The sequence below is a fragment of the Aspergillus tubingensis genome (assembly GCF_013340325.1).
Source record: "Aspergillus tubingensis WU-2223L DNA, scaffold_6, whole genome shotgun sequence".
In the NCBI taxonomy this organism is placed as follows: Eukaryota; Fungi; Ascomycota; class Eurotiomycetes; order Eurotiales; family Aspergillaceae; genus Aspergillus; species Aspergillus tubingensis.
The window spans coordinates 196,451-222,122 of NW_023336280.1; the positions used below are offsets into that span (position 1 = coordinate 196,451).

General features: G+C 49.9%; 12 protein-coding genes across 12 annotated transcripts; 6 read left to right on the forward strand and 6 right to left on the reverse strand.

Annotated features, from left to right (window-relative positions):
- Positions 1 to 223: 223 nt before the first annotated feature.
- Positions 224 to 1,057, reverse strand: AtWU_03827 (YoaK family protein; the record flags this gene model as incomplete). Its single annotated transcript, XM_035498938.1, has 1 exon — positions 224 to 1,057. The coding sequence occupies one exon, from the start codon at positions 1,055 to 1,057 to the stop codon at positions 224 to 226; it is 834 nt and encodes a 277-aa protein (XP_035354831.1).
- A 608-nt stretch (positions 1,058 to 1,665) lies between these two features.
- On the forward strand, positions 1,666 to 3,156 carry AtWU_03828 (oxalate decarboxylase OxdC; the record flags this gene model as incomplete). Its single annotated transcript, XM_035498939.1, has 3 exons — positions 1,666 to 2,046; positions 2,100 to 2,439; positions 2,504 to 3,156. The coding sequence occupies 3 exons, from the start codon at positions 1,666 to 1,668 to the stop codon at positions 3,154 to 3,156; spliced, it is 1,374 nt and encodes a 457-aa protein (XP_035354832.1).
- A 287-nt stretch (positions 3,157 to 3,443) lies between these two features.
- Positions 3,444 to 3,848, reverse strand: AtWU_03829 (amino acid adenylation domain protein; the record flags this gene model as incomplete). The annotated part of the gene is made up of 1 exon (XM_035498940.1): positions 3,444 to 3,848. One exon carries the CDS (start codon positions 3,846 to 3,848, stop codon positions 3,444 to 3,446), a length of 405 nt encoding a protein of 134 aa, XP_035354833.1.
- Positions 3,849 to 4,722: 874 nt separating this feature from the next.
- On the reverse strand, positions 4,723 to 5,487 carry AtWU_03830 (uncharacterized protein; the record flags this gene model as incomplete). Its single annotated transcript, XM_035498941.1, has 1 exon — positions 4,723 to 5,487. One exon carries the CDS (start codon positions 5,485 to 5,487, stop codon positions 4,723 to 4,725), a length of 765 nt encoding a protein of 254 aa, XP_035354834.1.
- Positions 5,488 to 7,767: 2,280 nt separating this feature from the next.
- On the forward strand, positions 7,768 to 9,018 carry AtWU_03831 (DUF500 and UBA/TS-N domain protein; the record flags this gene model as incomplete). Its single annotated transcript, XM_035498942.1, has 1 exon — positions 7,768 to 9,018. The coding sequence occupies one exon, from the start codon at positions 7,768 to 7,770 to the stop codon at positions 9,016 to 9,018; it is 1,251 nt and encodes a 416-aa protein (XP_035354835.1).
- Positions 9,019 to 9,417: 399 nt separating this feature from the next.
- AtWU_03832 (putative nucleoside-diphosphate-sugar epimerase) lies at positions 9,418 to 10,265 on the forward strand (the record flags this gene model as incomplete). The annotated part of the gene is made up of 3 exons (XM_035498943.1): positions 9,418 to 9,629; positions 9,706 to 9,919; positions 10,023 to 10,265. The coding sequence occupies 3 exons, from the start codon at positions 9,418 to 9,420 to the stop codon at positions 10,263 to 10,265; spliced, it is 669 nt and encodes a 222-aa protein (XP_035354836.1).
- A 1,006-nt stretch (positions 10,266 to 11,271) lies between these two features.
- On the reverse strand, positions 11,272 to 12,123 carry AtWU_03833 (uncharacterized protein; the record flags this gene model as incomplete). The annotated part of the gene is made up of 2 exons (XM_035498944.1): positions 11,272 to 11,492; positions 11,619 to 12,123. The coding sequence occupies 2 exons, from the start codon at positions 12,121 to 12,123 to the stop codon at positions 11,272 to 11,274; spliced, it is 726 nt and encodes a 241-aa protein (XP_035354837.1).
- Positions 12,124 to 12,677: 554 nt separating this feature from the next.
- Positions 12,678 to 13,586, forward strand: AtWU_03834 (NAD-dependent epimerase/dehydratase family protein; the record flags this gene model as incomplete). The annotated part of the gene is made up of 1 exon (XM_035498945.1): positions 12,678 to 13,586. The coding sequence occupies one exon, from the start codon at positions 12,678 to 12,680 to the stop codon at positions 13,584 to 13,586; it is 909 nt and encodes a 302-aa protein (XP_035354838.1).
- A 777-nt stretch (positions 13,587 to 14,363) lies between these two features.
- On the forward strand, positions 14,364 to 16,606 carry AtWU_03835 (Zn(II)2Cys6 transcription factor; the record flags this gene model as incomplete). Its single annotated transcript, XM_035498946.1, has 5 exons — positions 14,364 to 14,465; positions 14,536 to 14,654; positions 14,702 to 15,452; positions 15,512 to 16,284; positions 16,342 to 16,606. 5 exons carry the CDS (start codon positions 14,364 to 14,366, stop codon positions 16,604 to 16,606), a joined length of 2,010 nt encoding a protein of 669 aa, XP_035354839.1.
- Positions 16,607 to 18,013: 1,407 nt separating this feature from the next.
- On the forward strand, positions 18,014 to 18,421 carry AtWU_03836 (glycosyl hydrolase 76 family protein; the record flags this gene model as incomplete). Its single annotated transcript, XM_035498947.1, has 1 exon — positions 18,014 to 18,421. The coding sequence occupies one exon, from the start codon at positions 18,014 to 18,016 to the stop codon at positions 18,419 to 18,421; it is 408 nt and encodes a 135-aa protein (XP_035354840.1).
- Positions 18,422 to 18,889: 468 nt separating this feature from the next.
- On the reverse strand, positions 18,890 to 20,541 carry AtWU_03837 (Ras-GEF domain-containing protein; the record flags this gene model as incomplete). The annotated part of the gene is made up of 3 exons (XM_035498948.1): positions 18,890 to 19,275; positions 19,349 to 19,565; positions 19,627 to 20,541. 3 exons carry the CDS (start codon positions 20,539 to 20,541, stop codon positions 18,890 to 18,892), a joined length of 1,518 nt encoding a protein of 505 aa, XP_035354841.1.
- Positions 20,542 to 21,422: 881 nt separating this feature from the next.
- On the reverse strand, positions 21,423 to 23,359 carry AtWU_03838 (siderochrome-iron transporter; the record flags this gene model as incomplete). Its single annotated transcript, XM_035498949.1, has 3 exons — positions 21,423 to 22,360; positions 22,411 to 23,024; positions 23,085 to 23,359. 3 exons carry the CDS (start codon positions 23,357 to 23,359, stop codon positions 21,423 to 21,425), a joined length of 1,827 nt encoding a protein of 608 aa, XP_035354842.1.
- Between the last annotated feature and the right edge of the window lie 2,313 nt (positions 23,360 to 25,672).

Below are 25,672 nucleotides of genomic sequence, written 5' to 3' on the forward strand. Positions count from 1 at the left end.
TAATTTAGTGGAATTAAGCGACTACATCAGCTGTGCGTCAACATCTCGTGTACTAGAGCCATAACTACTGTTATCGCTCCCAGTCTATATCTCAGCCTATTATAGGAAGTAAAGCACTATGTTTAGAAATAACTGCCTGCTGGATGCTGTGCGTTGCCCCACGCGCGATTTCTAGCGCCAAATGACTAGACCACAATACTACTAGTAATATGTCTCCCCAGTATCAAGCAGCCCACTCATCATCAACCTCCTTCGTCTTCCACAACATCCATGCAGCTGCAATCATCCCCTTCAACACTACAGCAGTCCAAAGTGCGCCCGATAATCCAACCTCACTCCTCGCCCACAAGCCACCCGCCACAATTCCAATCAACATCCCCACCACAGCCCCCAACCGCCTCCACTCATCAGGCGCCTTAAGCACACTGCAAGAGGTCAGTGCCGGTGACGAGAACAAATCACAATAGATACTAGTAAGGACAACACTCGTCAAACTACTACACTTCAACACGCGACTCGACACAGCCTGGCCACTACTCTGGAACGCGACCAACGCCAACGGCACACCAATTTTCCACGTCAGAGGATCGGTCTTGCCGGTGTGCTGCATGGTGACAATACTCGCAGCGACAGCAACACAAATCATTTGCAGGGAGAAGGACAGAGTCAGGGCGGACCGTTGGCGCGGTGTGTGAAACAGGCGGTGTAACACGGCGAAGAAAAAGGAGCCGATGCAGAAACTGCCGATCGAGATGAGCGATTTAAGCCACCGTTGACTCTCATCCACCCCGGCCAGCCCTAGTCCAAAGTATACTGTGTTGCCGGTCTGCATGCTCACAAAGGAGCCCCAGATAAACACGGCAGAACTGTCCAGGAGACCCGTGATGACGTAGCAGAAAATGAGGAGAAGGTCTGCTCGGTGCGGGTCGACTTCGGTGCGGAGATGGCGGCGCAGTTGGCTCAGGGGGGAAGGTTTGGGGCCAGGTCCCCGGTGTCCCAGGAGAGGATCGTTCTCATGGGCGGGAAATTCCTGGTAGTGCGCGGTTTCGTGCGCCATGGTCGAGAGTGAAGGTTGGTGGATGGTCTCTCTGTGTGTGTGGGAAACACGAGAGGGGAAGGGAAGAATTGGGTGGCCTGGGAATGCCCGAGCGCGCAAACTAGGCAGCAAGTAATATTCCAAATGAGTGTCTCAAATAGCGATGTGAATAGCGACAGCTAGCAGGGACTTAATAGTTCGTCCACGGTTAAGACGGCAGTGGGAGATGAGGGGGGGAAAAGAGTTGGAGATGAGTGGAGAAAGAAAGAGCGAGACTCTGATCCATCGCGCGTGACGTCGGCGCAGATCCAATGACGTTGAGTGCCCGGCCCTGTAGGGCTGAATGGTTGGGGCCAATGGATTCCCCCTTCTCCCCAAACAAGCATTACTACCAAGCTTTGTTCGGGCTTTTTGACCCCAGACGAGGTTCCACCCTTGCGTCTATTTCTTGCTTTCTGGAATCCACGTCACTGGTCGCCCGGAAGAGTCGGATATGAGAGAATTTCCATTGATATCAAGCTTGCTCTGACCCACCCCCTCAGCCAAGGAATATAAGAATGGTCGGTTTCCACGGTCGCAAAGGCAGAGACAGAGATCTGGAGACCAAGCATTCCTAGTAGATTGCAAAGATGCAGCTACCCCTGTCACCACGTCGGCTGTTGCTGAGTTTCGCGACCGTGGCCGCCCTCCTCTATCCCAGTCATGGAGGCCCGGTCCCTAACGAAGCATACCAGCAACTATTGCAGATTCCCGCTTCATCCCCATCCATTTTCTTCCAGGACAAGCCATTCACCCCCGATCATCGCGACCCCTATGACCACAAGGTAGATGCGATCGGGGAAGGCCATGAACCCTTGCCCTGGCGCATGGGAGACGGAGCCACCATCATGGGACCCCGCAACAAGGACCGTGAGCGCCAGAACCCCGACATGCTCCGTCCCCCGAGCACAGACCATGGCAACATGCCCAACATGCGGTGGAGCTTTGCAGACTCTCACATCCGCATTGAGGTAAGTCGTTTGAGTGTCCCTGTATGTCAAGCGATAAGACTAATGCATTGCAGGAGGGCGGTTGGACACGTCAGACTACTGTACGCGAGCTTCCCACGAGCAAGGAACTTGCTGGAGTGAACATGCGCTTGGATGAGGGTGTCATCCGCGAGCTGCACTGGCATCGGGAAGCAGAGTGGGCGTATGTGCTGGCCGGACGTGTACGAGTAACCGGCCTTGACCTGGAGGGCGGTAGCTTCATCGACGATCTGGAGGAGGGTGACCTCTGGTACTTCCCATCGGGCCATCCCCATTCCCTCCAGGGTCTCGGTCCCAATGGCACCGAGTTCCTACTGATCTTCGATGATGGGAACTTTTCCGAAGAGTCCACGTTCTTGTTGACCGACTGGATGGGTATGTCGGTCGTGCTTGCTCCTGTACAACCTCCTCAAAGTATACTAACAATGCTACACAACAGCACATACACCCAAGTCCGTCCTCGCTGGGAACTTTCGCATGCGCCCACAAACATTCAAGAATATTCCGCAATCTGAAAAGTATATATTCCAGGGCTCCGTCCCGGAATCTATTCCCAAAGAGCTCCCCCGCAACTTCAAAGCATCCAAGCAGCGCTTCACGCATAAGATGCTCGCACAAAAACCAGAGCATACCTCTGGCGGAGAGGTGCGCATCACTGACTCGTCCAACTTTCCCATCTCCAAGACCGTCGCGGCCGCCCATCTGACCATCCACCCGGGAGCTATCCGGGAGATGCACTGGCATCCCAATGCAGATGAATGGTCCTACTTCAAGCGCGGTCGGGCGCGAGTGACCATCTTTGCCGCCGAGGGCAACGCTCGTACGTTTGACTACGTAGCCGGAGATGTGGGCATTGTTCCTCGCAACATGGGTCATTTTATTGAGAACCTCAGTGATGACGAGGAGGTCGAGGTGCTGGAGATCTTCCGGGCGGACCGGTTCCGCGACTTTTCGTTGTTCCAGTGGATGGGGGAGACGCCGCAACGGATGGTGGCGGAGCATGTGTTCAAGGATGATCCGGATGCTGCCAGGGAGTTCCTTAAGAGTGTGGAGAGTGGGGAGAAGGACCCTATTCGAAGCCCGAGTGACTAGATGAAGATCTACACTTGTATTTTACCCTCGTGATTTACAGGGAAAGGAGGAGCCATAGAATGCCTAATATTAATGGCCATATCTTAGTTGCTTTTACTTTAAGTTGTATCTAGGAAATCATTCATTTGAGACAACAGGATTCAGCACTAAAAGGCAAAAGTAGACGATTCATCTAAGAACTAAAGTATCAAGCACGCCGGGATCAGTAAGTGGATTTGAAATCAACAACGACGACTGTAGCTGGGAGACATGGTTTACCTGTAGCAGCATATTGACTCCCACTCACCTCACCCACTAGCTAGACATGACGATCCTATCCTGAAGAGTCCATCAATAATATCCCGTCGACCGTCACTTGGACTAGAATCGCGATAGAATCGAAGTGTCTCGCTATAAAGTTCCGGATCACCTTCTGCAAGCTCTCGGGCATCTTCCATGATCACGTCGTAAACGCTAGTTTCGTGTAGTTCAAATGGCCCATCGCCATTATCGCGCAGATTGGTATAGATACCATCTTTGGCGCGTCCATCTATATGGTATCGCGCCCAAATCGCATCACCATAGCGTTTTTCAGCGATGGCTGTGCAGTACCGAGATGCCCATGGCTCGACTAGTTGTCTTTTCGTCGTTTTGTTGATGACGTCTGCGATGGGAATATCGAGGAATATTTGTTCAGGTAGGGATGGTTTCATAGCGACTGGGGAGCTTGGCGGAGTATAGTACTCTTGTGATGTCTGAAAGAAGAAGCAAGAACGAAGAAATCTTGGGCCAAGATGACGTTGCGTATGTGCATGGAGGGTGGGAACAAGAAGGCATTTATGTTTCCGCAGGTTAATACGTACACCCGCTTATTCGATTGGTGCCTGATAAGCGTCTCTGCCTAGACTCTCGTGGGCGCTGCACTCCTCAATTTCTACACCTCCGTAAGTAACAATCACTGGTGAAAGGATAAGTTCTGTGGCACCTGGCAACTGTTTCCCCCTAGTTCTCATGATCCATTTAAGTGAGTGCAAAATCTAAGATGGGGTGGGATTAGGCACTAGAAATGCTCACCAGCGCACTGATCATGGGTGGCCGATATGCCCCCGTCTTCCCCCCTTGTAGCGTATCAATAGGTTTAGCTGCCGCAAAAGGGGGTCTTGTATTGAGAAACATTTGGGGGGTTTAGCTCCGCTTTATGGAGCCTTTCAACTACATTCTCCGACTAAGAACTGTGGACAATAATAGATATGCACCTGGCTCATGTCGAAGTACTCTCGCTACATTCTTTCATACTATCAACCTCTGAAGTGACAACATCTTTGATAGATACAATGTTGCAATATACCAAATAACCTTCAAGTAACCCCTACTGATGCTCCGTTCCTATTCCTTCGGTTGCCAAGTGTCCAAGGCTCATTGGCGAGGGATCGGCGTTATTCTGGTCAAGACGTCCTATCCAGAACGTCAGTTCATCTTAATGCTCAAATATTTAGATGGACATGTGGTTTTTTAGAAAAGTCTGAGAAGTGACATGGTGAGTCCTACCTGCAAACCAGATATCTTTAGACCGAAAAAGCCGAATCACTAGCAACCAGTGGACTTCGAGCTCAAACACAGCTTGCGGTGCCCCGAGTTCTTAGGCGAGTAACCCGAAACATATACGGTTGAACAACAAGCTTTGGTTCGTGGGCAATCATCGTATATAAGTTTTCCAACCGCATGTGCTTTATACCACGTAAGATCGGCTCCACTGCCATGAGGCCCGACCCTGAACCAGCAACCACCATAGTAGTCAATTGTACGCGTTGAGCCAAGGTCTGTTTGGTACTGGTTCATGTCCTGAAGCAACTCGTAGCAAGAACTACGTGGGGCTAGATTTGAGCTGCTGCACTTGATAGTGTAGGTCACATCCCGCTTTTCAAGAGCCTTGAGGTCTTCACCTAGAACACCGATGATAATGTCGACAAGTTCCCGATGTCCGTCGTTCGAGCTAGTGGTGTTGTATCTGGTGGCCACTTGGTTGTAGAGTTCCGTATTGCCGAGCCTGTAGCCCGTGGCATCGTCAAGCAGCTCCTTTGTCACAGTAGTGTTGTCTGCTTCGATGATGTTGCCCACAGCTCGACCATCCATATGATACCGCGCCCATACGGCATCACCGTAACGACTTTCACGTACGGCAGACACATATGATTCACCCCACGGGGCTTGAATCCACGAACCTGCCGTTCCGTTTGCAACTTGATCAACATCAAGGTCCAGAAATAGCTCATCAGTCTCGCCACTGAATGCTCCCAGCACCATGGCGAATAGGCTAAGCCATTTCAAGATAGATTGGGGGTTGCCAGCCATGTTGAAGGTGAAATTAGGTATGAAGTCTGATGAGCTGGAGAGGTTTCTACCCTCTGGCTTATTTATACCTTTTGTGATCCCATAGTCACTGGTACGATGGAAGAAAGATTATTTGAGCTAGTCGCTCATTTGCTATCATGTCTTCGGACAGAAGGAAGACTGTGGACGCCTAATGTTTACAGTAGGTACTTTTACACGTGAGAGAGAATTTTCATCCAGTTGGCTGGTCCCTTAACAACTACTGCTTCTTCGCACACAGTTTGTTTCCTTATCAGGTCCATACGTGACTCCCATTGGATGACTGACTAGACTTGAATGTGAAATAAGTAAGCTATACGCTCATGTCTGACGTATCTCATAAAAATATGTGATGTTTAATCTGTATTCGCAGGTATACCATTCTTGTATGAGTGATTCGTTCCGGAACTGGCCTCCATTTCGTCCACAAGTAACTTACCTCAGCTCCGTGTTTGCTCCCATAATCTCACTTAACATCCTTCCAATGTTGGCTGGCCCATTCCCGTTGGCAATATTGCGGACTGCTTCTATTAGCTCGCTGATAATGTACTTACAAGGATACTAGACAAACAATTCGGCTGCCTAGCAGTTACTTGCTACTTACGGTTACCAATCTCCAGGGAATTTTGGGGGCGATCGGAGTTCATGCGTATTGGTCAAGTTCTGATTTTCGGTCCCTTTACCTCTAAAGATTCTAGTTGTGCTAGACACTGTATCCAGCTGTTGAAGTGATTAGAACGCCCAGGGGATCTCCAACTAGCATTCATCTTGGTAACCTACTGTACCAGCTGGAAAGTTCAAATACATAATGAACTCGGCTCTATGTATCATGCAACTAAGAGACTAGAAAGGAAATTACCTCACGGCTAGCTTGCCACCACGGAAAGGATCAAGGCTTAATTATGTGCCCGATGTTCCTGACGAGGCTGACCAATGGTAGGGCTATTGATAAGAGTAACTGAGGGCAGGATAGATAGACGGTGCCTGATTTGACGACTTTGTGAAGATAAGCATTCTTCGGGGCAATGCCTCTACCGCTGTTATATCCAAACACGGTAACCAAATCGGCACTAAGACATCGAAATCACCTCTGAAGGATGAGTAAACAGCGCCTGACTGCAATAGAAGGTTTACTATGCATTTGTAGAGTCAAATCAGGTGGATGTAGCTTGGCCCCCGTCTGATTTCACACTGTGGTTTGACCGAGAAAGGAAGATCTCCCGGCTGGTCCACACATCACGATGCTTGTTCTCCCATGTTAGCGCTTACATCAGACGGAATTGTGACGTACACAGCTAGATAGCAAGTCTAGGCTTTTGCGCTTCTGATCAGAGCAGCCTTGAAGATCATCTTTTGCCTATTCGAGGCTGCAAGACACCCATTATACTATCTTAGCCAAGTAACTGTATCTACGACAGATAAAAATGCACATGGGGTAAATAATCTTTTTGTGTATGTTCAATAGTACCAGTACTGGATATACAAAGTAACTCATGATCATTAATAGCAAACACATGGAAATTATTACAGTGCCGGTTTCAAAAACAGAGCATAATGTCGTCTAAGACATAATGGAAGATATAAGTGAGATGAAGATCGAGAAGCAGGAATACAACGATAAGGATAAAGAAGAAAGGAAAATTATGGAATCCAGAAGGGGACCAGATGTTGAAATTGAGTCTAGAGCTGAAGACACGATGAGGAAAGTTGAATAAGAGTGCGGAATATATAGCCATCGGAACTCGCATGCAGAGGGAAGGCCAGAGGGGTCAATCTTAGTGGTGCGCGCATGAAAACGAACATCAAAGGCTTTCAGCGACAAACAAGGATTGAAATCGAAAGTGCACAGGAGAGGCCTTCCTCAGGCAGAAACAAAAATATTCGGGTATCGCGTTTCAGGGGTCTTCTCGTCAATGGATTGTTGTTGACTAACACAGCCCCTTCAGCCACAAATGCCATCTCCGTCCTAGAATGTAGCAGCCTAGTACAACAATAATAAGCAAGCAAATACGATTACGACATCCCGAAGGCTTAGCCACTCAAAATAGCGGGACCCGCGGGTCGCAGATGCCCCGCCATTGTTGATGCCTTCATTTTTGAGTCTTCCGTCGCCCTACGTCAGTCATCACCATATTCAAATTTAGGATCCTGTTTCCTCTCTGCCTGTCAAGAATCACACATAAATATACCCGTCTCCCTCTATAGATCACCTCTTCCTCAAGATACCCTCCTATCACCGCCTAACCTCCCAACACCCTCACAATGTCACAACCACCCACCAACACAAACAGCCACAAGATGTGGGATAAAACCAAGACCTACGGAAAAATGGGCTTCGACAAAGCCTGGGGTGCCCTCGACAAGCTAGGCGCCCCCGTCAACCGACTCAGCAATAAGCTGGGTGCCGAAGCTTTCTGGCCCATGACCCTCGACAAAGAAAGCGAAAAGGTCGCCCGTATTCTCCGCAGTTTCTGCAAAGATGGAGTCTACGTGGACGAGCCAGCCGCGGACACTGCGCCTCCTGTCAACAGCAACGAAGCATCATCATCGAAACAGAAAATTGACAAGCCGCGCGGAAAGCAAAAGGTGTTGAAAAAGATCCCCTCCGAGGTGATCCGGCAGGCCAAGGGAATAGTCGTGTTCACAGCCATGAGAACGGGCTTGTGGTTCAGTGGAGCTGGTGGCAGTGGCATTCTGATTGCCCGGGTACCGGAGACCGGGGAGTGGAGTGCACCTTCCGGAATCTTGTTGCACACAGCTGGTTTGGGATTCCTTGTTGGTGCGGATATCTACGACTGCGTGATGGTTATCAATACCTACGAGGCGTTGGAAGCATTCACCAAGGTCAGAGTGACCCTGGGCAGCGAGATTACTGTTGCCGCGGGCCCGATTGGCATGGGCGGAGTGTTGGAGTCGGAGGTGCACAAGCGCCGGGCGCCGATTTGGTGTTATGTCAAGAGTCGGGGTTTCTATGCGGGGGTGCAGATCGATGGAACAATTGTTATTGAACGAAATGATGAGAATGAGAGGTTCTACGGTCGGAAGATTCCTGTCAAAGAGATCCTGACGGGCCATGTGCGCACGGATAACCCGTCCGTGCGAATGTTGACGCACACCATTCGTTCCGCGCAGGGTGATGCCAACTTTGACCAGGCTCCTGCTGGAGTGCAAGCGCCCATGGGACCGAGTCCTAGTGATTATGCACCTGAGGATCTTCAGCATACTCAGATGGTTCATACTGGGGCGGCTCCAGGCGAGGGAGCACCATATCAACCAGGCCCTCAATATCCGCCTAGGCCCGAGTCTGGTCCTGGTCCGCAGTATCAACCCGAGCCCCAGTACCAGTCTGGGCCTCAATATCAGCAAGGACCTCAACAAGGCCCTGGTCCGCAATACCAGTATCCGGGTGATCCGCAGCACCAACATGGTGCCCCAAATCAGTCGAATCCTCAATATCAGCAACCGGGTGCGCCTTACCAGCCTGGTCCCCAGTATCACCCGGGCCATCAGTAGCCTTTCGGCTGCGATTGATGAAATGCGCCCGCAACATATCCTTATATCTGCTTTTTCCTTCAGCGAGACAACCTGATTAGATGCCCTATTATTAGATCACCCAAGATAACGAATCACGATTGACAACAACGTCTTTAATCATAGAACCCTACTCGTGCAAATCCCGTCTATCCTCACTTCGTAAATGCAATGCACATAAGATACTACGAGAGTCCTTCCACACCCTAGTAGCTCTAACAATCCAGCCTGATGAAGATCAAAGTGGCAGTGTCCAGCTAACCCCGTTATCTCCGACAGCCTGTCATTATATCTACGCCAAATAACGCCCATTCAATATAAGAAGCACCATAACATCAGACTACATCACATCCTCAAGCTCTCTAGTGTAACTGCATTATAATGAAGATAATCCTCACCGGCAGTACCGGCTTCATCGGCCAGGAAATCCTCACCCAATGTCTCCGAACCCCCCACATCACATCCATCATTGCGCTGTCCCGCCGCCCGCTCCCTACCAGTAACCCCAAGCTCACGGTCAGACTCGTGGATGATTTCCTCACATACCCTGAGAGTTTATTGCAGGAACTGAGGGGGGCGGAGGCGTGTATTTGGTATACCTTTCCAACCCATCTCCCGTACAGATATAATGAATATATCTATGATGCTAATGAAAGGATAACAAAATAGGGCGATCGGGGTAAACAGAACCCGAGACACCGAAACAGCTCGGAGAATCAATATCGAGTACACGATGGCTGCGATGAGGGCATTCGGCACACATTTGTCTTCCTCGGTTGAAGGAGGGGGGAAGAAGTTCCGCTTCGTTTATCTGAGCGGAGGGATGTCGGAGAGGGATCAGAGTAGGTCGTTGTGGATGGCGGGGGAGACGAGGAAGATTAGGGTATTTCCCCTCTCTTTTATTGATTATTCATACGAGATATTTTGGGTGTTTTTATGGGTTACGTTGGGATGAAGGGCATGGTACTAATGGCGGATATGCACAGGGACAAGTTGAGAACGCATTGACCGACTACGAAAAGGATAAGAACAGAAGTGTAGAAGTGTATATTGCCCGACCGGGGATGGTTCTTGCACGGGGAATGAGTTTAAGGACATTGGTCTTTGGAATGGGTCCGTCGATTTGGGTGGATGATTTGGCAAAGGTGTTGGTGGATGTTGCTGTGAAGGGGGATAAAGATGGGGAGAGGGTATTGGAGAATGAGAGGATGTTGTGGTGGGAGTTTTGATTCTATTACTGTGCTGACTGTGCGATCTAGTAGTTCGGTGGTCTGAGAATATTTTCGATTTGTGAATTTATTTGTTATATCGCTAATGAGAATTTGCGATCGCATGCAATTCCTATCTATACTGGTAGATGTGGACGGGACGGGATGATTCCTAGCAAGCATTGATGTTAGCTGCTGCAGTTGACAACATGATAATGTGACAAAATGTGAATGGTAGAAGCCTGTCAGAGACCCGTCTTGAATAGGTACAATTTTTTTTCACCACAGAGAAAAAAGTGAACAATATTTAAGTAAGGGATGTCGGACATCATAGGACTGTAATGGTGTTGATCATGGAGAGGGGGAGGCGAATAGTGACATACCGACCAGTCGGGTGGCTTCCCTGGTTTCTGACTGAAAACAGGGAAGCAGGAACCTTCCTAAGGAAGTTTGAGTTTCCTTGAGCAAAGTGCTTCTTTTTATATGAAGTTGGGATTCTTTGCCGTTCGCTGATCATGACAACGATGGCTACTCGTGTAGGGAGTATAAAACCATGCCAGGATGTCCAGCTGTGATAGTTGCAAGAGCTGCATTCTATTTTACGGTCGCATTTAAATAGTTACCCCTTGTGTCGTGACTAGGGTCGTGGCCCTATCCCCTGTTTTCATTGTTTTCAGTGTTTTCAACCTTGTTTTCAATGTTTTCAGTAATGTTTTCATTGTTTTCAACTCGCGTGGACCATGTGGTTGCAGGCACCATGATGGCGGTTTGCACTGTGATCAAGACTACGGAGACAGCCGGAAAATGGTTCCTGTGCTGTTTTAATTTGCCAACCCGCTCTGCCAGTTGACAGCTGATAACAGCTATCTTGAATACTAATCAATGTCTATCTTTATTATAAGAGTTTAACCTGAAATCTGTTCGCATGATTTATGATCCGGCGTTGAATATTCCATTATCCGATCTCCATCTCCACTGCCATATCCACAAGACAACTCCTCCCGAGCTAGCACTGCCACACGCAGTTTCAGGCATTCTCCTTAAATATCTGCCGTATTAGATCCGCCAATTTCTGTACCTCGTGCGTATTCCAAGGCATGGCGTGATGGTAATCTACCTCGTACAATTTCTTGGTTTTCGAGTCATAATATTTCGCGTACTGGAGTCGGCTGAGCGGCAGTACCCAGTCCTTGAGCCCGTGGACATGCAATGTAGGCAGCGAGACTGTGTTATCTTCAAAGTTGAAGTCTGCAACATGTCAGTATGTCCTTGACAAAAGCTGCCTGGATTGGGCAGGAAGAAGGCAGCACTTCTCACAGGCGATCATTACTCCGTGAAGAAACGTTAACAGATAGGAAAAATAAGCAAACGTACGTTTCGAAACCTCCGATTCCAGCGGTGCCCCGGCCCCCATGCAACAAACACCGAATTTCAACTGGATCCCCTCATTCGCATCCCAGCCCGAGGCAGCTCTGCGTTGCTGATCCAACAACAATCCCCCTACAACTCTGGTTCCTTGACTAAATCCCATAGCACCCACCCATGGACCGGCTGGCTCGTCTTGCTCTCGGTCATTTTGCACCATCAGCTTCAGAACCCTCTCGATCCCGTCCCGGCCAACATCGTCATATCCACTTCCATCAACGAGTTCCTTGCCGTCGCTGTCATTCGTCACCCATGATTTGTATGGCTCGTAGCCGCGGAAGGCGGGGAGGACGCCGGGACCGGCGTCGCGAGTGTAGGGACCGTCGAAAAATACGAATTCAAAGTCGTTTTCGAGCAAGTTGGCGAGGCGCGAACATTGAATCTTGTAGATTTCGCCTTTGGAGCCACCGCCGTGGAAGCAGGCGATGCGGGGGCGGGGTTCGGGAGGGAACATTCTGAAGGTGGTGTAGAGTGAGGAGTATTAGGGTTGGAGGTTGGAAGAATATAGTCTGTCTCCCAATATAAGCAGCGATAAAATAGAACTTGCGATGCTAGAGTTTGCGAGTTGAGATGAGTTGAGGCGACTTGCGAGACGGTGAGGGATCGCGAGGGGCATGGATGGTCATGTGAGATTTTAGCTGCAAGTTTCGGGGGCCAAACATTCTTATTGGCGCCGGAGTATCTTTTCTGGATAAATCCTGCATTGCGATTGGATCCTTCTGTCAGTTGAAGATATGTCTTTCCTGGTATATAATTACAAAGTGATATTGTTACGGACTATGGAGTACTACGCAGTTGTATAATCTACAATGGGTAATGATGGTCCCACCGCGAACCAGAAATCCAATAAACCACTCCAAAAGCCCTTTCCCCGGACATTCCCCGACACCCCACGAACCCCCGCACCAGCAACAAAACCACTGACACCAAGGCAGCAGCAGTTCCTGTTCACAACATGTCCCAAACTACCCTTCAACTTCTAAAGATCACCCCTTTACATCCACCACTATGTCCAAACGCATCATCATCACCGGTGGCTCCGGTAAAGCCGGCCAATTTATCATTGCCCACCTCCTCACCCAAAACTACGACATCCTCAACCTGGACCTGAACCCACTTCCCACTCCCCTCAGTAACAAAGTCCATACCCTCAAAGTTGACCTCACCGACAATGGTCAAGTCCATGGCGCCCTGCACTCCCATTTCCATCTCACCGAACCCTTCCGTGAACCCCTCCGCTGGGTCCCCGATGCCGTCATTCATCTAGCTGGGTACGCACGGAACATGATCGTCCCTGATAACGAGACATTTCGAGGCAATACTCTCTCCACCTATAATGTGATCGAAGCTGCATGTCGGATAGGCGTACCGAAGATCATAACTGCCAGTTCACTCTGCGCATACGGGGTTGCTTTTGCAGAAGGGGATGTCGATTATCCTTCGTTCCCGGTTGACGAGGAGGTAGATACGAACCCGATGGACGTGTATGGTCTAACGAAAGTTATCGGGGAACGTACGGCGCGGAGCTTTGCTCGGCGGTTCGGGACTGATATCTATGTCATGCGACTGGGAGCTATTGTGGCGCCGGAGGAAATGCGGAGTCGGTTTGAGGAGTACGTGCATTCGCCGGAGCAGTACAAGGTGCATGGATGGGCGTATACGGATGCCAGAGATATCGGGCTGATGTTTGAACGGGGCATTTTAACCGATGGATTGGGATTCCAGGTCTTTAATGCGGTGAATGACGAAATTACGAATACTTCAAGCACGACGGAGTTTTTGCAGAAGATGTGTCCCAATGTTCCGATTACGAGAGAGATGGGGGAGAAGGAGGCCCCAGTGACTAATAAAAAGATGAAGGAGTTGTTGGGCTTTGAGCAGAAACACCGGTGGCAGGATGATTGTCTTCAGAAGTGAAGGATAAATGGTGGTGCAGAACAAGGTATCCGATGGGAGAATAGGTCGTAGACATAGATAGCTGCCTCATTCATAACCATAGCAATGGCTTAACGTGGTCCTCCGGGTGGACAACATGACATAGCATATGTCTGCATAATTATGTCCTTTCCTCGAGCCCTTCATTTCAGGTGCATAAATGTGACCCTGTCAGGCCCACTGGCAGCTCGGAGTTAACAATCAGGCCACGCAGCAAATAATGTGTGTCTAGCTGAGACAGTCCGAGGCACTTTGGTTAACGGTAAACCCAATGCGGAAATCACTAAAATAGCCGCGGCTCAAGGCCCTCTTTTTGGCGGTTGAACCCGATATTGCCGAAAAGAGATGATGGCAGTGCATCGATGCCACCGAGATTTTCATGAGCTAAAAAGAAAAAAAAAAAAACTGTGCCGGGCAACTGAACGTACATATGTCCAGTACAATCCTCCAACTTTCTCAATTGTTTTTCGTATCATCATGATATGGCATACATTGAAAGGATATCCCAATTGGGTTACCGGAGAGCCCGTGGCCGGTACCGATGACTAAGCGGCAGGACCGAGCCGGATGTCTCGGTGGCGCGTCAAACCTCAAAGGGATTGTCATGTTCTGCTGTGCGGATATGCGCGCAGCCCCATTGACATCCCATTGCTCGGTTTAGCTCTTGCCTTAGGCGGTCCATAGCACCTGCTGTCATTTTTGCTGATTGGACCCCACTCGCGCTTTTGTCCCTGGGATCCCTTGGATCGACATTGTAACATGCAGGCGCGCGTGCCGGAGTCCAGCCCTACCCCCGAGGGGGATCGGTATGTGCCCCTTCGGCGTACTGCTCGGGCCTGTGACTCGTGCCATCGGAGAAAAGTAGGTTGCGCTTCGGGTGTCCACTTTCAGTCCAATTTGCAATAGTCTATTAACCTTTCCCGCGGGTCAGATCCAATGTGATACATCTGTCCCCTGTAATTGGTGCCGCCACCATAATCTGGATTGTACCTTTGATAGGCCTGTTGGCGGAAACAAACGAAAGAAAACCACTCAACCCGCCAATCCGAGGTGAGATTGTATGTTTTGTTCCATGTGGCATGCCACTAACTCCTCAGACCTTTGAGACGACCTCACCAGGAAGACCTGGAGGACAGGGTGCGGAAGCTTGAAGAGCTTCTCACACGGTCGATCTCGACCACACAGCACCCAAGGAACTGTCTTTCCTTACTGGAGAAAGGCCATCTGGATACTGAACAGTCTCCGAGCTTGGCTGGGTCGTCGGAGCTGCCTATTCAAACGGATAATCCGGCTCCTAGTAGTGGCCTACTGTTCGGGAAGATCCACTTTGCCGGTCACTATGTGGGTGAGATTCGGTCATATAGTGGTATCCCTTGCTTCTCACAATCTGGGCACGAGTGGGTGCAGTCCTGTACTGGAGAGCCTGGCACATTCGAGGATGTCTGGTCGCACAAGTACCCAAACCAGGTCCCTCACCTGACGACTCCCCACCCGCAGAATGGTTACAACCACTCTGTCACACCGGACCTTCCAGACCGGTCGTTGGTGGAACAGTACGTGAGCCACTTCTTCACTTCTGGTGAACGTATGGTCTTTCCGGTGGTGGATGAGGTTCTCTTCCGGGATACCGTGGAGCTCGCGTATCGACCATGTCAAGGGCCGCCGCCTGTGGAATATGCCCGGGCTAGAGCGTGTATCTTTGCATTCCTTTCATTCATTGCCGAGCTTGATCCGTCCCCAAGTCTTCCCCCGGTAGATCCTCCAGTCTATGCTGCCAAGGCACAAAGCCTTCTCCCGTATATTCTGCACGATGTCAGTGTACCTACGTTACAAACCATGGTTATGCAGGTGAGGACTGACCCCACCCACTCACGGCCAAGCACCGATCTCATTGATTGCGACTCCAGGCTATATACCGAACATTCACAGGCGAACTACAATTAGCCAACCAATTTCATTCCATGGCATGTCGGGTCATGTTCATGCTTGGTGGAGAGACAAGCGAGACGGTAGACGCGTTCCGAGAGTCCTCAAAAGATCCCCAGGACCGGAAATGGCGATCTCAACGAATGCTTCGTCGCTTATTCTGGCTCTGTTATGGCTTCGACAAGGAGATATGTTTCCGGTCCGGCCAACCGCCAGTTATCCACGATGACTACTGCGATCTCACACTTCCACCGAATTATACCGAAATTCAATACCCCAGCACGGAGGGCAATCCTATCCGCTACGACGACATGACCATACCCATCTTTCCGGGGGATCTACGACTGACGATGCTCAAGTCTAAAACCTACCGGACACTCTACTCTGCCAAAGCGCTGCGCAAGTCCGACGCCCAACTGCTGCAAGATATCCGCGAGCTTGACGACGAACTTGAACAATGGCGCCTAAATGTACCACCCGGGCACCGTCCAACCCTCGGGACTTTCCAGGAACAGCATCCGATACCAATATACCGCATGCAACCGATTGTCATCCGACTGGAATATCATTATATGATGTGCACCATCCATCGCGCCAGTGGTCGATGTGAAGCCTGGGGTCAACAATGGAGAAGTTGCCAGAACGGAATGATGGAGGGTGTGAATTCAAGCATGCTCCTAGCCGTGGAGGCTAGTCGGTCCTCGCTGCATTTTCTTCGTACGGTCATTGGCTCAGTGCGTCCTGAGGCTTTTTGGTGCGTTGTCATATGATTTATCATGGCCCGATCTATCAGTACTAACATGGCACCTAGGATGATTATCTTCTATCCCATGTCCGCCATCCTCACCATATTTTGCAGCATTTTAGCGAACCCACTTGATCCATATGTCGAAGAAGATCTACATCTACTGAAGGTGGTCCCGGACCTTGTCAGGGACGTGCGACGACGACGCACGTCGGAAGTAGAGATTGCACATATGCAAACAGTCACGGATTTCGTGGCTGAGTTGATCCGACTTGGCCACTGCGCTATTGAAAAGGCTCGTCGGAGCCAGAGGCAGCTCACCCAATCGTGACGTCTCCTTCCTCATTCAGGCATTTGTAGATGTCTATTCCCCTGAGAGCTTTACAGTTCTCCCCTTCTTGTTGATATTGCTTACTGGAGTCATTGCTCAAGATACCCATGTATTATGACTTTGAAGTCACCGCCATGTAGTATGGCGCATATGCGCGAGTGTATATTGAGTTAGGTTTGGATATTGGGCTGCAATCATTATGCTAGATTTATTCATACAAATAGAATTATACACAAACCAATTCTGTGATTTTGTCTTCTGGTCCTGTGAACTGGTCGGTGTCGGGGACTCGCTTAACCCCATTCTAGGGATAAATGTTCTCGACTTCTTATAGCGCTCCAACATGTTTCAAACAATAGATAGGCAATGATGCGCACCGTGATAGAACATTAGACCCGTGAGTCACTATTGGGTGCCTACATAGTGCTACTGATCAAGACCATTAGTTTCTCTCAAATTCCTCATTCTTTGCCCTCGCTACCCGCTTTGTCAGCTTCACCGACACTTGGCCGAGGGATACCCACACTTGGACCCTCAGCCTTGCTGAACAGCGCATCCGGATCAGCATTCGCGAGCTAATTATATGTGCCCACTGCCTCATACATTGGGTGGGAATGGGGACTTGCACGTGTCGTTGTATCTGTTCATGGAGACCACATTTCATCGTAAGGCCGCATTTCTACCCAACCATTATGGAACGCGAATATTGCTACCAGGCAGGCCTTGCCTTCTCCTGTCGATCTACGCCTGTTTGTAGGTTATAATGTCCGATTTAATACGTGCGACCGGGGGTTTTGGGTGACTTTAACACTATAGCTCAGGGACAAGTAGTCACGTGCCTATATTACCTCTGTTAATGCTGTAGTCAAGAGGAGGCTGTTCATACTTTGCCTCACGTAACAAACTATCCCATATGCATTCGCCTTCTTCATAATTTGTTTCTTCTTCTCACCACGTACAGAAACTTCTTGGATGACAAGATAAACTAAGCCCTTAGCATCACAATGTGTTCACATCAATTGGTCGCCTCGTTCCAAAATTGCTCACCAATGCCCACTCTACAACACACTGCAAGCTGATTCACCAGCTAATGGAAAGTGGACAACGTCGCCCTTCTCGAGCCTCGACTCTCTTGGGTATCCTTCATACAACGATCAATGGACAATGATGCTAACTCAGTATCCTTTTCAAATACTTATATAAGTCCCTGTCCTGTCTGGTCTTATCCCAGATAGCACTTAGCGATCAAACAACATCCTTTACTACTACAAGACAATCAGACCTCATTCAACCTACAACCAAAACAAGTGTAAGTACAACCCATACCCTCTCCACCAAACACATCCCCCAAACTAACAACACCTAAAGCCACACACATCCCACCACCTCCCCCCACACACAACCAAAATGGCTATCTGGCTCCAAGGCCCCGGCTCCGGCGCCATCGCCGACCCGGCCCTCAAAATCCGCCCGGACAGAGGCGGCGCCATCGTGCAGCCATCCAGACCCGATGCAAAGCAGGGCGCCGTGCACTTCATCCTCCCCGCTCCACCACGCGAGAACCCCAACATAACCTCCGTCGCCGTTGACTTTGAAACCGATAAGGCATACGTCGACGCCGTGGCTATTCGCTTCGCCAACATGGAGGCATTCCGTGAACGGTTCCCCGGTCCCAAGACTTCGTCCTTTACCGTTAAAGTGCCTCCGGGAGAGGCAGAGTATAATGGTCGGGGTGTTGTTGTTACTGTCTATGTGAAGTTTAGGGAGTTCAGGGCTGTTGTTGATTTTGATCAGGTGAGGATTGCGGTTGAGTAGGTGCGCTTGTGTTTTTGGGATTGGGATTTCGGTTCTTGGTTTCGTTCTTGTGTATTATGTATGGTTTATGGGTTTGAAGGGTGTCGCTCCCTGTCGGGATGGGGAGTGTTGTTTAGATTTATTGCTTTGGTTCTGTATTTTTGTTGATGTACCTGCTGTGGGGATTTCGACTTATGTCTGACTGAATGGATGTGCTGTGCATTTCATGTGGTTGAAGAGAGAATATTAATTAGCCCCAGATACTGTCTGGAGGCTTTATTATAAAACAAAGTTTGCAATAGACATAGTGCGGAAGCCTATCTTCAATCGACTACAATATGCTATCTCATAAAGATCCGAAGGAGCCACCTTAACCATAAAGGACGATACCAAAGAAAAGTCCTGAAACACCTAGTACTCCAAACCAAACCATATCAATAACCTCGTAACATCATACCTCATAAGCCCTCCCCCCTTGTCTTACCCCAACTACCGCAAAGCCATACTGGCAATAACCACCGAACTCATATGACTTCCCGTAGATATATACCCTCCCCTCCCCATATTCATCCCTACCATACCCACCCCCAACTGCCCCATATTCATCTTCTCCTCACCAGCCATCCTCGGCTCCAACGCCAAACTCCTCTCATACATGCCCTCGACATCACCCCCCGCAGCCTGCACATTCCGGACAATAAACTCCTGTATCTCGGGCACGGGAAGCAAACTGTACCCGACAGCCTGGCAGCTTTCAATCTCGCGCAAGATGTCAGCGACTTTGATCCGCTTGCTGAAGTTTATCATCACGTTCGGGGGCGGGGTGTGACTTGGAATGCCGTCTTCGATGAAGGTGAGATCGGTTAGGTAGGTTCCTATATTATGAGTAGGGGTTAGTATGGTACGATTTAGTTGGAAAGGAGGCGGGGAGGGGGTTAGGATGCATACCGAGGAAGGGGATGCGTGGTGGGCCTGCTGCGCGGAGCTTTTCTCGGTACTTGATGAAGTTCTTGTCGCTGGACATGAGGCTCTGCATGTCTTCGAGGAGTTTGCGCGTCTTGGGGCTCACTTGCGTCCAGGTGCGATGGAGACGGTAGATCGGGCTTGTGGCCAGGCCGGAGATTATGGACATCATGGTTGCGAAGTTGTTGAGGGAGCGGCAGTTCTGTTGATAGCATAGGGCGTTAGCATGTGTGATGAGAGTATTAGAATAAGGGAGGGCATACGTCGGCAATATTGACAAACTGCTTGATCGTAGAGACACGCTTCTTCATCTCATCGTGGGCCAGGATCATCTCTCCCACCCAGTTGGCGAGTTGGTTGGAATGTAAGATCGTGGCGTTGACACCGGTAGTGCGTTCGATAGAACTGGTGCTGCTGGTTGTGCTGGTGCTGGTGCGGCGTGAGGGAGGAATAGATGGTGGTCTATCGGTATCTTTCTTCTGCCATGACTTGTTGAGACACTCGGTAGGTTTGATCCGAGCGAAGAGACGTGACTCGATGATGGTGAGTTGGCGAGCGATCTCCATCGGGTCGAGGTCGAGGAACTTGAGCTTCTTCATGTTCCTCGGGGTGACTGGTTTCGGCACCGTGCTGTTTGGAGGAGTCATGTAACGTTTGAGGATGTCTTGACCCTTCAAACGGTGCTCGATAATGGTGATGAGTTGCGAGGCAGTGGGAACGTTGGCGAGAGGTTGGACGTGGGCGTGGATGTGCCGGAGGAAGTCCATTGTTGATTCAGTTGGTGGTTCCATCCAGTACCGCTCCAGCCAGGTCTTGAGTATGTTGATGACGCGGAAGCGGACAGTCTTCTGCTTCTGTTCGGTCCAACGTGAGAGGTCAGAGTCGCTGAGGCCTGGAGGTGGTGGCATGTTCAGTCGTTGGAGGAGAATCTCAAAGAGTTCCCGGCCGCAGACGAAGGTCGGGTAGGTCATAAGGAAGGTCTCGTTGAACGAGACATCTAGCCGATCATGGCGTGTCAGTTGCTCGACCAGCCCACAAATGGAGGCGTGTTTGATAGTTTGGCGTTGGTCGTCCTCGTAAACAACCTCATCCTCGTAGTCGAGGCTCAAGAACGGGGCCGCATTCGTGTCGATCGGCATCGTCGACCATTTCCTGGCGTGCTGGGAGCTGGAAGACATTGTCGCGGGCGTATTGTTTCGTGCATAGTCGAGGTCGGATAGAGACACTGCACTGGCCAGTCGATGTGCTTGGGGCAAGAGGGGGTTTATGTCCGGGGTGACACCGGCAGCCTGGTGCAAGTAGACGATAGTGGACAATAGTCCGCACGCGAGTAAGAGGGAAGCGAGTATAGCGCTGGAACCACGGGTCTGGAACCCCACCAGCCCACATAGAATGGACGTTGTGCGTCACTTCCCGGATGTCTTGAGCGAGGTAGGGCCAGGGGCGCACAAGTTCCGACATCGCCCAGCATTTATCAATCTTATCACCGACGCGGATCGGCCTCATCATCTCCACATTGAGTAAGGCAAGGCCATCGCACGGCTCCACCTGAGCCATTTTCTGCGTGTTAGCGCGTTCATAGTCTGCTCACCGTGCGTGTCTCGGGTGGGTTCGGCGGTCATGGTTGCCTATGATTGGGCTGGTGCGCTTGTCGTCGGCTGGTTCTCTTCTTCTGATGGCTGCTGCCAAGATAGAATGGCTTCTGGGACGCTTGTGATGGGCAGCGAAGTGATCCCACTCGGGTCTCGGAGGGCTTTTCCTTAACGAGAGGCATTCGGAGTTTGATCTATCATCTTCAACAGTTACGTTATGGCGGAGCTATTCTACTCCGGTGAGTCTTTGTGAAAAATCAGCGTAGTAGCCTGACCATCATGGAAGCAGTGACTATTATGGACGCAACGGCTACAACAGATGCAACGACTACTATAAAAGCAATGACTAACATGGAGCAATGACTATTATGGAAGGAATGACAATCATAGAAGGAATGACTATTATGGAAGCAATGACTATCATGGTATCTTGTATCCTACTCTACAAAACCTCTATACACATATCCTCAAATCACCTGGCCCTTGTTCTGTTGTGGCTTGTTCAGCCTGAAGTTCTTCCATATGGCCACGCAAGGAATCCCCATCGCCATCGCCACTACAGCCGCAATACATGCATACTTCATGTAGACGCCATAGGCCGCATTGATCGCATCACGAATAGCGGAACCAACGGGATACTCGAGCTGCGTGAGGTACCCGCCCACATAGATCCCCATCGCTTTGTCCTTGCTGCCCTCGGGTAATGCATCCCTCAGTGCACCAGGGAAGGTGTTGGTGTAGATGGCAGCGGCAACTGCGTAGCCTACTGCACCGCCCAGACTCGAGAAGAGACCAATCAGGGAGAGCATCATGGGGACTCCCTCACGATCAGAGGCAGCCATAACAGCCATGTCTTCACCAATAACCAGGGTGCCACCTCCAAAAGCAATGAATATCTGGCACATCACAATATACCCGATGCCTCCACCGGCCGATCGAAAGTGGATCATCAACCCTGCCCCTAGTAGGACCAGAGGCAGTCCGAATCCCAAACAGGTATACTTGAATTGCCGGGTGACATAGACCGTTATGCCGAACACAGCAGACCAGAAGCACGAGCCAACGTTGTAAATCTGCCCGACATAGCCGGCCATGCCGATACTCAGATCGTAAACAACCATGCAGAAGTTGTAGAAGTAAAGCTCCCATGTGTAGTAACTGAAGAAGAGACAGGCTGCAAGACCGCAAGCCCCTATTACCGTGGGCTGCTTGAAAACGCGCCACTTGATGAAGTGGTTGCGCGCCCCGAATCGCTCCCAGAGGCCAAACAAAACGAACAGCACGAATCCAATGATGATCATGGAGATAAAAGCGGCACTCTTATACTCGGCGCGTCCGTAGGATGCGAGACTGAATGGGAGTAAGAGGAGGAGGAAGGCAGCGGTCAAGAGGAATGCACCAATCACTGCAGGAGAGTCAGAGAATGTCAATTGAAACAAAGAGGATTGTGCTTACCGTCGAATTCATGGAAGTAGTGGACTACTGATTCCCAGAAAGTCCGGCCACTTGGCTCCCGACCATAGATATACATACTCTCCGCCTTTCGTTGGTAGAATTTGAATATCACAGCCAGAGGAATGAATACAAATGGCATCACAATAGCAAAGATACCGTATCCCCAGCGCCATGATGCTCTCTTAATGATTGACTCGGCAGCCAAGGGGCCGGTGAAAGCAGTGCAGATAAAAGGAGTGCTGGCGAAACCAAAGGCGAAAGCTCGGTTACGCATGCCGGCAGTATCGGCCATGAAGACATCGAGGATGAGATAGACAGCATCATATCCGACCCAGTACAGAACATAACCGGCTGCATAGGAGCTGGGATTGTTGCATGCTGCAAGGATGACAAGTCCAAGGAGGTAAACACCGACGAAGACTAAGAATCCTTCCGTTCTTCCCCAGACGTTCAACAACTTCGCTGCAGGAAGCCGGACGACACCACTAATCACGCTAGCTGCAATGCCTGCCGTACTCACTTCGGGGGCAGCTTCAAAGTTGGCGTAGGCGTTCTGGATCACATTGCTGCTGACCGAGGACTGTAGCGCTAACATAAAGAAGGAAAGCCAGATCCTGTGGTCGGAAACAGATCATGTCAGATATGAGATATCAGTATGGAAGTGGGGGACTCACAGTGCATAAGTGAGATAGGCCATCTTCTTACTCCAAGCCAAGGCTGCAGCCTCTGCCTGCTGCATACCACGAGGTGCATCGTGGGTCACCACGTTGGCCGACTTTTGAGCCTCGTCTGCTTGCCAGGCCTCAAGAGTGATCTCATCAGGATTCCCCTCTCCGTTGCTGGGAGAGGTGACTTCCACCTCGTAGCTGAAGTCTTTGAAATCCGCACCAGCCACATTTTGTGCTAGCTGCACATCATTGCGACCTCGAGTGATGAGGGTAGGACTCATGGCTGGTGACCACTAAATCAAAAGAGAGGTAAGGAATGTGAGTAGTTTGATGGTCCTCAGGGCGTAGTCCTCCGTGATCAGGTAATGTGCGACGACGAGGCGGCCATGAGTGCGGTTTTCAACATTCCGAGGGAGCGGACAGGCTGCGAGCATCGGAGCATCGCATGCAGGAGTAGTGTATCCATTTTGCACGAGGCGCGCTTCCCGATGTAGATCTTCTGGGTGAACCCAGGCATCATGCATCTTGACTGGCACGAATGGGCGATGGCAGCGCGGATCAGATAACGTAGTGTGGGATCAGATAAAAATCTAATGGTGTGGTCCTGGCATCGCTCTCTTCCAATGAAATGGCGATCGACTTCAGCCCTTCCTTCCTTGGCAAGGCACCGCGTGATAGACCCTTGGCTACAGGCTCTGACTGGCATTGTGATTGATTGCTTCGTGGGCAGGCCTTTTCACTGGTTCGATGGGTCCAGGATCCACTCAGGCACGGGAAGTCATACTCACACATTCCATATTCACAAATCTTGTTAGGCTTGAAAGGCAGCCTGACTGTAGTATTAAGCTCACGACGCCGATCATCTCGGGTGGGAAATTCCAACTGGCAACCATGGCCCTCGGTACGAATAACAATGGTATTACCTCACAAGAAGGAATATAGACTGTCTGCTATGACTGTGGAAGGCACTTTCGCAAGCCTGAATCGTTGCACTACCTTCGTTGGTCATCATGCTACATGGAATTTCATCAATTGACCACTAAGAATTAAATTGACGTAAAATTGTTGTGGTACGAAGGCACGTAAGCTCTGGTTGTGTGACGCAGCCCCGGGACCGCCAAGGGACAATGTCCTCCTATCTGCCCTTGCAAGGGTTGCCAGATAGGTCCGATCCAGGGTAAGAACACGCGAGATCTGTTCCAACACCGTGAAAATGATTATCATAAGCCGTCTCGGCTTAGCCAATTAGGCTTCAGGATGTATGATCTTGAGGGCCGAAGGAGTCTGTGGAAATGAGCTTAATAAATTGAGTCAGTCCCTTGATGGCGCACAGACTAAGAGTTCTAGGTTAAAGTTATCATAACAATATCCCTGTTCTCCAAAGAAAGAGTGTCTTCGTATTCATTTGTGTCACCTTTGAGGAGGGAACTTTGTGTGTGAGTGGGTCGGCTTCGGATCGCCCTTCGCAAGCTATGGCCATTTTCGGCCATCTGTCTGCTTCAAGTCGGCTGTATGCAGCAAATCCATGACATAATTTCAGCTGCAGTGGAAAAAGAAACTACCCAAGCTTTGATTAAGTGGGTGAGCTGCGGCAACTTAGGGCAAAGCTTTGTAGCAATGTTCGTCTGCCAGGTTCTTCCGGGGATATGAGGCTTTTTCATGAAAAGCTCTTTCAGCGTAGTCTTGATAAAATCCAAAACCAATTGTTGCTGAACTGATTCGGATGTTAGCTTTTTTCGAGGGACTCCCATTCAAATACTCCCTTGTGAATCGGTGAAAGATCATATATGTGGACCGAGATACGTCAGCTGAATGTATAGTGCTAGTGTTTCAGAACGATTAAGTAACGATTTACTCGTTAGTGAGTACAGCCAGTTGACTCTTCCCCAGCCACCAGTCATTGAACAAAGCAGGTTAGGTACTTTGTGTGGTTTCTCAGTCCTCTTGACAAGGTCGCTCTTCTCTGTTGTCTCAGGTGCAAAACAAAATTCCGTCCCATGTCCTCTCCCGAGACCACCTTTCCATGGTTTAAACGTTTGTAGTACTATGCCTAATTTTTGGACAGTCTCTACTCTCGCAAGTAAGATCCTTTCCTTGCGATAACAGACACAATCTCTGGTCAGCCTGCTTGCTGGTGACGATAAATTAACCTGGTCTATGTGACCATTGTACCTTGACCCATGCGTTACTGGAGGGTCAGAGAGTCGTATAGCATTCCCATGCTTGTCAATCAAACATTAGCCGAGATTTAGTTTTTACGCACGATTTTCATGACCCCCACACTATCAGACGCCAGGATTAAGCTCCTCCAGGACGCCACCATTCGGATTTTTCAGGCGCAAAGACCGGCTAATGCTAGCCATTGGCGGCTATTATAATATTACATCAGTAACCGCAATCAGCATACAGTCCCTGCTTTTGTTCCGGTTTCAGAATCATGATCGCTGTGGGTTTATTATCACTAGATGCTTATTTCGGTAAAGCGTAGCGTCATTCTGGAGTATACTTTCGGCATCGCGGAGTGACACTTCTGAACACCAGCCTTATGCACCTTTTCAGGGCACTCTCCTAGAAGCCAAGACTAGCATGGTAAG